This window comes from Zea mays, chromosome 1 (genome assembly GCF_902167145.1).
Source record: "Zea mays cultivar B73 chromosome 1, Zm-B73-REFERENCE-NAM-5.0, whole genome shotgun sequence".
In the NCBI taxonomy this organism is placed as follows: domain Eukaryota; kingdom Viridiplantae; phylum Streptophyta; class Magnoliopsida; order Poales; family Poaceae; genus Zea; species Zea mays.
The window spans coordinates 254,583,934-254,596,636 of NC_050096.1; the positions used below are offsets into that span (position 1 = coordinate 254,583,934).

Genomic DNA, 12,703 nt, shown 5'->3' on the forward strand with positions numbered 1-12,703 from the left:
ATATTCGTTCCCGTGATTCGTGGCATAAAAGATTCCATTTATGCATGAGTTATGCACATTTGTACATATATTTATGCGTGCGTATATCGCATGTCGCGTCTCAGCCGGGATACGTGGTGATCCTATGCATGGCTGACGCAAGCTGGCGTCCAGTGGGCCGAACGTGACCTGATCGGCCTCCTGGCTGGGGCTTCGCCCACTAACGAAAGCCCAGGACTTCCATTACCTCTTCCCTATATATATATATATATATATATATATATATATATATATATATATATATATATATATATATATATATATATATATATATATATATATATATATATATATATATATATATATATATATATATATATATATATTTGCACAACTCCATCTGAAAGCTGTTAAATACACGTACAGAGTTGCTTTCAATTTTACACTTCAAAGAAAACCGGCTTTTAAGCTACTTCCTAAATTAAACTCTTTTAATTTCTTTTAGCTTTAGAAGGTGAAATCTAAGATCAAAAGCCAAACCAAACAAACACAAGGTAAGACGATGGGGACTCATATACTGATTCGTGAGAGACTTGGATTCTATTTGGTTCACGAAATGTAACGTAAATAGTAATGATAATGATTCACGCCTGAGTATCAATAATAACATAATTAAATATACTAGTATTAATTTATAGTGTGATATCTAATTAATGTTGATCCTAAATAAATATAATCTAACGTTATCAGTTATCCATGAGCTTACCAACATGTGAATCAAACGGCATCGTGGGAGACCCAAAATGTCACGCTTCATGATTTGGCTTGACGTCCGCTATCCGCACGGGCACCAGCCACCGGGTGAGCCGGTGAGGAAACCATCCGCGCTCAAATCTTATTCCCACGGGAGATCGGAGACGGGCGAAGCAAGTTCTTTTGGTTGACAACTAGTTTAATGGGTGCTTAGGCTGTCTTAAGAACATACAAAATACTGTTTCATACTGTATACTACAATATTTTTAGAACGGAGTTTGAAATAGAAAATGAGAAACATTATTCTATTTATAGAATAGAGTTAAAAATAGAGAGTGAAATAAGGAAGCTACTAAAGATAGGAGATAGCCACTGTTCTGTTTCTCGGTTTGGTTCAGCTGTTATTCTTGCATGCCTACTCTGAGAGAACAGAAACTGGAATACAGCATCCATCTTTTGGTCATTCACAAATCACAACCCACAGAAGAAACGGATCAAGTAAAAAAAATAAGCTACAGACTGATACCATCCATGTGTTATTCAGACCTATCACGAACAATTAAGTACACGTTCTGCCGCAGCAAACGCAGAGTTTCAGACACCATTTGCAAATCTAGAAACAAGAGTTGCCTAGGAGTAACTCTCCGATCAGTCAGCTAAAAAGGTGTGGAGGCTGCCTACACATCATGCCCCATAACATACACGATCAGGGGTGAGGTTCTCGAGTTGGTGCGGCGATAATCAACGAGATGCCTGTACAGGCGACGCAAACAAACACATTAAGTACAGGATAATTAACAGCGGCTACTACAGCTATGGGGTTCCACGAATCCTCATGCCTCGATCTCCTTCGCCTGAGGCTGCTGCTGTTTCTTCTCGGTGTCTCCGGCTCCCTCTCCTTCGTCCTCCTCTGATAACTTGGTTAACTCGTCTTGGATCATAACTTTGATGGCTTCTTTCTTTGGGGCCAGATCCATTTTATAGTGATTGTCTACAAGATAAAAGTCTGTTAGTGCATCTCGCATCAGCCACAGAAAATCAGTAGAAACATGTCTGAAGATCTTACCAAGCTTCTTAAGGATGTCACTGAAAGTTGCCTGCAAAATCAAGTTCCCAAAGAGGTCAGGTTACCATAAGAAACTTTGACAAGAAATTAAAAACAAAGAACAGAGAGTTGGTAAAAAAAAGCACATGACAACTAGTACAACTAAAAATACTTGAGGAATTCCAAACTGACTGACTATGCTATCATAATCATACACACATAAGCACATAAATTGGAACCATAAGTATGATTTCTGCTGCCAATTACTCATGTTTCCAAACATCTGTTCACATTTTGTAGCCAAACTTCAAATCATGAACATCAACACACAGGTGTCCATAATATATGCACAAAAATATGGCACTATAAAAAAACTCTTGAAAGCAACTAATGTGCCATTGTCCTATTATCATTCTAGATACCTTTAACACTTGAAAAATTGATGGTTAATTGCAAATAGTCAATAGTGATACCATTTTCTGTACGCTACATTAAAAGTTGTAACTCACCGTGTTGAAGTCAACTTTCTTGAGGATTTCAGTAATGGTCTTCCTCAGATCATCCTTGCTGGGAAGAACTGCTTCAACGGATTCTCCTTTACCCTTTGTCACCTTTTTGCCTACATAAAATAACATATCTCCTCCACTTTTAGGGCAAGCTAATGCAATTACCACATGATGGTCTACAACTAAAAAATATATTAGCAAAAATATTCACCGGAACAAGACAAGGATGATTTCCAATGATGAGCCACAGTGGGGTAAATATGAACTGAACAGGAAATCACTAAACACCGACAAAAGGGAGCATTTTTGGGATACTTATTAGGGTCACTACTTTACCTGATGACTTTTTTTCTTTGATCTCCTTTTCTGCTGTGGGTTTCTTCTTCCTAGAAAAAACCTTTGCACTATTATTGGGGCTTTCTTTTTCCTCATGAATCTTGGATGATACTTTTTTTACCGGACTTCTGATAATTTTCTTTGGAGGACCTGATTGGTGGCCACTCCCTGTGTTTGCCTTCTTTTTGCCTGAAGATTCTTTTACCTCTGAGAACTTCCCTGCCTTTTCTTTCCCAGATACATAGTCACCTTCCTGTTTGTCACCAGCTTCATCTGAATCTTCATCTCTGTTTTCCTCACTGTCTGACTTCATGGATTCATCCTCATCAGTATCATACTCGAGCGCTTTTTTCTGCCTTTTACTAGAAGTGCTGTCATTGATAAATTTCTGCACCAAGTACAGGCAATGAGAATGTTGGTAATACAGCGATAAAAAACAGGATGACCAACTGACTATGATTATGTTAAATTAATCATTGGCTATTTATTGTTCCTTTCTTAGACAGGCTACACAATATACATAGTCAAGAAGCTTTCGTGATCTTTCTAGGTCGGTGCTCTGATTGAGCTTCTTCTTAATATTATACTGTAGGGGCGGTCTTTCCCCTACCGGCCGAGTTTTAATATACATAGGCAAGAAGAAAAACTTCATTTAAGCTCAGGGTCAAATAGCCGCTAAGGAAGGCTACAACATAGCTTTAAGTCATGTTCAGAACTTTCAGTTGTATACTTATATTCAATACACCATGTAAGCCAATTTTGGCACTGTACCTTCCTTGACCTACTAGGTGTGCTATCAGGAGTCTTACGTGCACTTTCACCTCCTCTCTTGCGTTTTTTAGAATTTGAACCCTGACCAGTGGATAAGAACAAAGCATGCAGAGAGAATAATCATGCAAGTTAATTCTGGTTCCAACCACAAAACATCAGCAACAGCATCGCTGATAAGAAAACAGAATCATAATGTACAAATATGTGTTGTAACCTGGTCATCAGAGAGCCCAGAATCAGCTGCAGAGTGAGGTTCAGCAATAAAGTCCAACAGCTTTGACACAATATCTTCCTATATGAGTTAATCAAACTACATTAGAATGTAATGTATCGAATTAACCAAAATATAATTCCAAGAACAAGGCAGTAAAACAAAACCTTTCTAATGTTTGCTTTTGGAGTTGGAATGCCAAGGGTCCAACAAAGGTCCAACAGCGTTTCTTTTACACACTTGTCAAGCTTTTCTTTTGCCTTGACTCTGTGCTTTTCCTACAAACAAAAACTGCCTAAATTAATCAATTTGAATAAGCTAGAGCAGACTAGTTATCAGGCTTTTGAGAAAAGAAGCTTACATCACTTTCATGCCAAACAAATCCAGAGAACTGGAGTATATGTCCTTTAAAATCGACAGCCTGAAACATAACATAAGATATTAGAACTTAGTGTTAATATCATTCAAGAGTAATGTCACACTTTAAGATTTGTTAAGGAAGCAAATGGAAGAAAACAAAAGCATACTTCACTTGAGAATCTAAGCCACAACTAGCCATCTTTTAAGTAGCTGGGGGCTAAAAAGTATATAAAACAGAGCAGACAATTGTACAGAATAAAAAAACAAGTGACCATGAAACTAGCTAAACCTTACTCTTGCTACTTAATATACAATCCTGACATGCAATCAGCTAATATCTGTACACACTGAGCAAAATTTACTTTGACAAACATTTGAAACTTTAAACAGAACAACAATCAGGTAGGCTGTTGCATTATTTGTTTTCGATTTTTTTATTTCTTTATGTGTTTGGTTCCAGAACAGTATATGCAAAAGGATAACAAAATTGCACAACCCACGGTGCCAAATTACACATGTTCATTCTTAATTGTGCTTCTTTCACTTCATGAAAATTATTAAATGTGCTTCTTCTGCTTAGACAATAGACATATTAGAGGGACTAGCACTTATAAGAAATAATAAAGTGCGGTAGTTTCCTTGCATATTTTACATGCACTTGATACAACAAAGCGCCTGGATGATAAATGAATTTGCATCAGGTAGTTACAAAGAAGTCTATATGTGCATATGTCGAAGATTTACCTTGCCTTTCCTCCCAAAAAGAATACTGTGAAGAAATTTAAGATCAGAAGGTTTCTTCCTTGATATTCTGTGTGCCACTGTTCATAAGTTTCAAAAGAAAAGGCAAATCAGTGAAAGAGAACATTATAAAACTAAAGAAATTTCACAAACTTAAACATTAGGTGGAAACCCTAAAAAACAGAGAATGACATATCTTTGTTCTAATGAAGAACATAATGCGAATATAAGAAGCAACGCATAAAAAGAGATTACAGGTGAAATCAAAGTAGTCCACTGACTTGTAGCCATCATCATTAACTCTTGATAAATCAACAACAATTCAGCAAATCATCATACAGAAAAGACAGCAATGCTAGAAAATAAAATTATTCATAAAACAGGGAACAAGGAAAGTAAATAGAGTTGAATGTACCGACGTCAACAGAGGAGAAAGGACTGAATACTACTTATTGCATACCACTTCCATCTACTCAAAATAATGAAATATTCCACTTAGCAAGATGCAATGACATCAGCCATGTGATCATCTACAGACTATAGTCTGAATTGTTGCTTTCCACTTCAGTTTCAACAGAAAAGATCAGAAAACACAAAAGGAATCTATTGCTCATCTAAGCTGATGGGTGATGAAAAAAAAAGAATAGCGAAGTTGCTAAGTGTTTTTCACATAAACTAATAGGATCATAAAATTTTAGCCTCATTTTGCTACTGCTAGACACACAATTAGTAGACACCAGAGAACAAAAAAAAAATAAACCATTAACATAGGCATATAGCACCTAGGTTATAGCTTCACCGATGGACGATGATTATGTGACGCTCCAAATATGGAGCATGTATATGGCTTATAGCGGAGCATTTCGTGGTTGAGGGTGCTAGTCCTCGTGCCCCTAAAACTGATGCTACACAGTAATACAGTTCCCCAGCATAATCTCTTTTTTTAGATTCTGCATATCATGTTACTGGGTTCTGCTGGGATCTTAACATGTTTTTTGCCTTATGGCTGCCATTTGAATTTTAAAGCTAACAGCAGCCTACCACATAAACACCACCTACTTTGTTCATAGAACTTCAAGGCAAGTACAGGTTGGTCGGGTTGTATGTTCTGGGAGGGATTAACCCCCTGCTCTATGTACCTTTTCTTAATGAAATGACACGCAACTCTCCTACATTGTTCGAGGGGAAAAACTACAAGCACAGGAATCAATTTAGTCATTCAAAACAAAGAATCATACGAGATGAAGATTATAAGAAACCTATTAACAGAAGCCCTTAATGAATATAAATTACAATAGCAAATAAATTTGAAGGCAGGCGCATCATAATACAAGAGAAACAAACAAAAGTTTCTGAAGCGACTGACATATCACAAGGTTTAGTCTCTCCATTTAGATCACAAGGTTCTGTTTTTTTTCATGGTGGATAATCAAAACAGAAGATGAAAACTGCACAGAAAACAATTAAAGAGTTCCACTCAAACCTAGAAACCATCAGTTTCAATCAAGAATTCAAGAACCAGTAAAACATAACAAATCACGTGGAACACAAAAGAATCTCTGTCATCATTAAGGTTCAAGACAGAAGAGAAGGCCGACTACGCTGCTTAAGCGACAGAAACAAGCACACAGTAAACAGTATGAAAAGAGGCACGTACCACTTGGTATATCCTTCAGAGGAGTCCCTCGTCCCTGTGATAAAAAAGAATGTCAGCCACACTATTACATGTCGAAATGAAAAAATGGGACAAAATGAAATGCAAGCAACGAACCTTCTCAACCACGAAATTCCTGTTTGGCTCTTTCTCAATCACCTCAACCAACCTCTCCACTATTTTCCTCTCACGTTGAGGACGATCGGTACCATATGGGCTTGGGGTGTTCAGCAAACTTTTGGCTTCCCTAGATTTTGATCCATCATGTTTATTATCATTTCCCTGGCTTCTATCCCTGGCACTCCTTGCTTTCTTATTCTTCGGAGTCTCCTCCTTATTCTCTTCCATCTTCTGGTCACCTTCATCTTCATCTTTCTCATCAGCAGAACCTTTTTCTTCTGCTTCCTCTTCTTGCTTCTCATCGGCATCCATTTCTTTTCCTTTTTCTTCTGCTTCCTCTCCTTGCTTCTCATCTTGCTCAGCCGAAACACCTTCCTCTTGCTCCTTCGATTCATCCTGCTTATCCACAGTTGTGTCCACAACTTCATCTCCCTTCTCTTCTTTATCTTTGACCTCTGTACTTCCCGTGTCAGCCTCAGTCATCTTGACATCCTCAACTTCTTCTGCCTTTGCATTGCCATCTTCCTTTGTATCGGCATCCGTTTTGATATCTTCAGAATCCACCTGCTTTGCAACACCAGGATCACCATCGCCTTCCTCTGTGACCTCAGCATCTGCCATATTGACATCTCCACCTGACTGGCCCTCGGCGCCATTTTCCAAGCCTTTGTTCTGGTCATCGGCATCCTGATTGGCTGCTGGTTCCTTGCTCTCGCTAGCCTCTTCCTTGGTGTTATCCTTATTATCAGGAGCAGCAACATCAGCAGTCGCTGCTCCATTTGCCATAGCCTTCTCCTCCATCGCAGGCGCTGGGTAGGCCTCGGGCAACCAAGCCGACCCTTATTTCTCTAATAACTGTGTTAAAATGGTAACCCCAGTGAGGAAACATGGAGGTACAGGACCCAGCGGGGAAATAAAAACTGACAAAAGAAAGGAAACAGTGGCATGCTGTGGTGTGTGCTATGGTAACGAGATCCTCTGCAGTACTTTTCACGGAGGTAAAATTCCCACCGTCTCTGGCCAGTGGACCTATACAACTACTCGCTGGAAGTCTAAAACTTTCGTGTGTGTTGGATTAGCATCTATCGGCCTGGGGGTTTTACGTCTATGGAAGTTACTGTTACTGCAGATGAACTAGTTCCATGCTATGCCGGTACTGTTAGAGCATCTCCAAGAATGATGCTAAAAGGCCCCGAATAAATTATTTTAGGAGAAAAGTCGGTTCCACCCACCTCCAACAGCTCATGCAAAGTTCTCCCATTTTTTCGCGTCACGCATCGAGGGTGACTGTTCCCGTAAATTTGAGTGAGGTAAAGTCTTCCCCAATCCTCTCGCAGGAGCGCATAGCACCTATTTCCCGCGCCCACTTTTGACCTCGTGCATATCACCTGTTTCTCGTTGGCGCGCATAGCACATGCAAGATGGAGCAGATCAGCAGAGACGCCAACCAGTTGCACACGGCCATGACTTGCATTTGCATGCCAGCAATCTACAGTAGCGATGTGCAATAGCTATGACAGTATGATGTGATCTAGAGTACCGATCTACAGTAGCGATGAGCTGATGATGCAAACGATCTGGCACAAATAGGCAAGTCATGGCCTGTGAGATATGTTTCAAAAATTTTAGGGATCACTTATTAGCATACTGATGTGGGTTTATATTTTTTTAGCAACATTTTTTTCCCTAACGTCCCCAATAACAGGTTTTGGGGAACATTTTCTTAGTGGTCTCTTGGAGTTGCTCTTAGCGGTACAATTCTTTCAAGTAGAAAGCAAGAAGGCAAAAATGGAGGGGGGAAACACCACATCATGGTCCTAGCTGGAATAAACAGAATACTAGCCTCCAACAAGTCGGTTCCCCCCACAAAGACGACGGCGGAAGAGACCAAATTGCAAGCACCACCCAAAGGGCTAACTGACAGGTAAGCCCAATTCGGTGCAAGAACCCCAAATTTCAGTGAAGCCAGCACGCAACTGCACAGGGAACCGCAATCACAGGACACGAACCAAGGAACCGCAGCTACGTGGCGTGAGCACTACGCCAAGGACCCCCTGGCTTCTGCATCCAAACCCTAAGCAGTTCAGACCGGAATTGACGGATTTGGGCAGCACCCAGCTCCACCGCAGCCCAGAGGCGCTCCCCTGAACTCAGAGAACCGCGCCGCGCAGATGTGCTGCACCCGAGCAGAGGAGCGACGCCTCCCATGCGCTCATCCCAAAACCCTAGAAACCCCAAGCTGAGCTTCCTCTGCCGCTGTGCAACCAGCTCGACGACGACAGCAACCCGACCCGGAGCAGAAGTGCGAAGAATCTAGAGCGGGTGAGACAGGAGGAAGAGGAGGGTTTTTCGGACCTCGCGCGTACCTGGAGCTGGGCGGTGAGCAGCAGGGGGCCGCCTGAGAAGGGAGTGGAGCCGCGTCGCTTGTCTGGCTCCTCGCCTTCTCAACTTCCTCCCACAGACAGAGAGAGTGAGAGAGACAAGGAGAATTTTCGGGTGTTTTTTTTTTCTTCCGGGGTTAATTTAGCTCTGCTGACTCGCTGGGTCGGGATCCAAATATCCAATCCGCTTTAGGCCCTGTTTGGTGCAGCTGCTGCTTGTTGAAAAAGCAGCTTATCTGATAAGCTGTTGAAAAGCAGCTTCTGCTTGTTGGCTGCTTTTAGTGTATTTTGAGAAGCAGCTGAACTGATAAGCTGCTGCAGAAGCTAGCTGTTTGGCAGAACTTCTGCTTAAATTTGTGAAGAAGCTGAAAATAAGCTGTGCCAAACAGGGCCTTATTCGCCCGCGCGCGGGAGGAGTGGGGCCCGCTTCACAGTGGGGCCGTCGCGACGGGACGCTGACTGTGGGCCCCGCCGCATCCTTTACCGTTCGCGTGCGGTTTGGGCGTGTGACGTGCAGGCAGGAGCGCTGTGCTGCCGGTACAGGCCCGTGGGCGGTGGCCACTGCACAGGGGACAGGGGCGTCGCTTTGGGACTCCGAATCCTGATCCGTACTCGGCTGCCGTTCAAAGCTCAAACAAGAGGGCGCGGCGCTGACCGCAGCCACCCAGTTGACGGAGCTCAAATCTTCTTGTTTCTGTCAATTATTTTTTGGAACACATCGTTCTATAGCTAAGGTTTAGATAGACTAAAATTTAATGAAGTTAAAATTTTATGTAGATCATTTTTACACAAGTGCTTAGATATATGAACTGAAAGTGAATTAAATGTAAAAAATATTTTCTATACACATAGCCTTGTTTTTTTAGATGATAGAAAAAATGTCCTGGCCTTTCCCTCACTAAGTAAGGTATGGCCAACCTCACTAGTAAAGTATGGCCAACACCTTACATCACACATGAAGACAGGACACCACTAAGCTAACATCGACTAGAAGATATAGAAAACACATAGTACAGATAACGTCTAAAAAATAGCGATCCTATTTGTAAACCTCCAGCTAAACTGAGCAAAAATCTGAAGAGACGCTGACTCCAAACGTTGACATGCCTTCTTAGTAGTGTCATTATCTTCTTTTTGTAGCTGAACCCAGATCCTAAGTCAGTGTGTCGCTCGGAAGAGTACCTGCATATAAGTTATCATAGGAGATTTGTTAAAAACTAAATCATTTCTACTAATCCAGATAGCCCAACAAATCGTTGTGGCACCTGTACTTATAAATTTTTTAGTTTTTGGTGCAACCCCTAGAAGCCAAGAACCAAAGATATGTTTCCCTGATCTTGGAATAGTCAGACCAAAACAACACTGCACTAGTCTCCATAGAAACCGAGCGTAATGGCATTGTAAAAACAAATATTGTATAGATTTACTTGAGTCACAAAACACATATTTTTTACATCCCTGCCAATTACGCCTAGCAATATTATATTTAGTTTGAAATACGCCTGTAATTAGTTACCACATAAAAATCTTGATTTTAATGGTGCTTTGAGCTTCCAAAGAGACTTATGATAAAAACTTTTGCATTATTCATTAAGAAGCAATTAACAATGAATTGACCTGATGGCAACAAATTCCATCGAAAAACATCATTTTCATTTCTAAGATGAATATGAGCAATGCTACCCACCAACCTATTCCAATTCAACAAGTTTTCCCCAGCTAAAGATCTATAGAAACCAATGTTTAGAGGAACTTTATCAGAAATATTTGCTACTGTCTCACTCTTTTTATGAGCAATATTATAAAGGGAAGGGTATTTATATTTTAGTGATTGTGTACCTAACCAAATATCTCCCCATAATATAATCTGCTTCCCATCATTTAGGATAAAGGAACCAAGACTAAAGAATTAATCCTTCACTTTCATAAGTCCTGGCCAAAAATATGAATCGCCAGGTTTTCTGGTTACATTTGACAAGGTATGTTTTCTGAGGTATTTCCGTCTAAGCAAATTTTGCCATAAACATCATCATTTAACAATTTAAACAACCATTTACTAAGCAAATATTTATTTTGTACTTATACATTATGAATACCTAGACCTCCGTGATCCTTAGGTTGACACAGAATATCACATCTAGCAAGCCTATATTTCTTCTTATGCTGCTCTCCCTGCTAGAAGAATCTCGAATGATATTAGTCTATTTTTTCAAGTGTGCCCTTAGATACATAAAAAAAGACAACATAAACATCACTAGACTCGTGAGAACATAATTGATTAAAACTAGGCGACCACCTATAGACATCGGCTTACCCTTCCATCTGCTCAACTTATTTTCAATTTTAGTTTCAATTACTTTCCAATCATTACTACTCAATCTCCGATAATGCATGAGGATTCCAAGATATCTAAAGGGGTAGGTACCTTTTTTACATCCAAACAAAAAGAGATAACTATTCTCTTCCTCCTCTGATAGGCCAAAACACAAAAACTCACTCTTGTGATAGTTTATCTTTAAACCTGTCGGCGTTTCGAGACCGGGGGGTCCCTGGGCCGACGAGTGAATTGTCGCCGCGTGCCCCAGCCCAGATGGGTCGGCGCAAGGCCGAGCGCGAAGGGGGGGAAGTGAGGTGGCCGGAGATGGGCGTGAGAGAGGTGGAAATCCCGCGGCCTTCGTGTTCGTCCCGCGCCCAGGTCGGGTGCGCTTGCAGTAGGGGGTTACAAGCGTCCACGCGGGAGAGGGAGCGAACGGCCTCACGCGAGCACCTGTCTCGTCCTCGTCCCCGCGCGGCCAACCCTCTGTAAGAGGGCCCTGGTTCCTTTTATAGGCGTAAGGAGAGGATCCAGGTGTACAATAAAGGGTGTAGCAGAGTGCTACGTGTCTAGCGGAGGAGAGCTAGCGCCCTAAGTACACGCCGTCGTGGCAGCCAGAGAGGTCTTGGCACCCGGTTCGTGTGATGTCGTGGCCGTCGGAGGAGCGCTGGAGCCTGGCGAAAGGACAGCTGTCGGGGCTGTCGAGTCCTTGCTGACGTCCTCTTGCTTCCGTAAGGGGGCGGAGAGCTGCCGTCGTCAGGGAGCGTGCGGGGCGCCATCATTGCCTATCTGGCGGAGCGAGCCAGATGGGACGATGGTCTTGTTCCCCGTAGCCTGAGTCAGCTTGGGGTAGGGTAATGATGGCGCCTCCTGTCGACGTGGTCGGTCTGCGCCCTAGGTTGGGCGATGTGGAGGCTCCTCCGAGGTCGAGGTCGAGTCTGTCTTCCGCGGCCGTGGTCGAGTCCGAACACCTGGGTCGGGCGAGGCGGAGACCGTCGGCTGAGGCCAGAGCTGAGTCCGAGCCCTGGGGTCGGGCGAAGCGGAGTTCGTCGTCTTCTGGGGCTGAGCCCAAGTCCGAGCCCTGGGTCGGGCGGAGCGGAGTTCGCCGTCTTCAGGGGCTTAGCCCGAGTCCGAGCCATGGGTCGGGCGGAGCGGTGTTCGCCGTCTTCAGGGGCTTAGCCCGAGTCCGAGCCCTGGGTTGGGTGGAGCGGTGTTCGCCGTCTTCCGGGGCTTAGCCCGAGTCCGAGCCCTGGGTCGGGCGGAGCGGAGTTCGCCGTCTTCCTATGGTGCCTGAGGTCGGGCCTGACTGCCTGTCAGCCTCACTCTGTCAAATGGCACTGCAGTCGGTGCGGCGCAGGCGGCGCTGTCCTTCTGTTAGGTTGGTCAGTGGAGCGGCGAAGTGACTGCGGTCACTTCGGCTCTGTCGACTGAAGGACGCGCGTCAGGATAAAGGTGTTAGGCCACCTTTGCATTAAATGCTCCTGCGATTTGGTCGATCGGCGCGGCGATTTGGTCAGGGTTGCTTCTTGGCG

The 12,703-nt window shown here is 42.9% G+C and overlaps 1 protein-coding gene across 7 annotated transcripts; it reads right to left on the bottom strand.

Annotated features, from left to right (window-relative positions):
* Window positions 1-1,208: 1,208 nt before the first annotated feature.
* Window positions 1,209-9,049, bottom strand: LOC103643665 (protein DEK). Of its 7 annotated transcripts, none has more exons than XM_008666832.4 (13): window positions 8,843-9,010; window positions 7,709-7,864; window positions 6,474-7,331; window positions 6,360-6,393; window positions 4,706-4,782; window positions 3,963-4,022; window positions 3,769-3,879; window positions 3,605-3,682; window positions 3,391-3,471; window positions 2,620-3,007; window positions 2,287-2,396; window positions 1,799-1,829; window positions 1,209-1,723 (listed from the first exon to the last, which is right to left on the bottom strand). In XM_008666832.4, the coding sequence occupies exons 3-13, from the start codon at window positions 7,275-7,277 to the stop codon at window positions 1,566-1,568; spliced, it is 1,932 nt and encodes a 643-aa protein (XP_008665054.1). In that variant the 5' UTR covers window positions 7,278-7,331; window positions 7,709-7,864; window positions 8,843-9,010; the 3' UTR covers window positions 1,209-1,565. The 7 variants fall into 7 exon arrangements, with proteins under 7 accessions (XP_008665054.1, XP_023157116.1, XP_035820196.1 ...); XM_023301348.2 differs by having other exon boundaries at window positions 8,832-9,010; XM_035964303.1 differs by lacking the exon at window positions 8,843-9,010 and adding an exon at window positions 8,486-8,838.
* Window positions 9,050-12,703: the final 3,654 nt, after the last annotated feature.

Excerpts from the sequence above, each read along its gene's own strand:
- LOC103643665 (XM_008666831.4), bottom strand. The coding sequence starts at position 7,277 with ATGGAGGAGAAGGCTATGGCAAATGGAGCAGCGACTGCTGATGTTGCT. Across the intron at positions 3,472-3,604 it reads CTGGGCTCTCTGATGACCAG|GGTTCAAATTCTAAAAAACG; the intron begins GTTACAACACAT and ends TCCACTGGTCAG. Across the intron at positions 3,008-3,390 it reads CACCTAGTAGGTCAAGGAAG|AAATTTATCAATGACAGCAC; the intron begins GTACAGTGCCAA and ends TACTTGGTGCAG.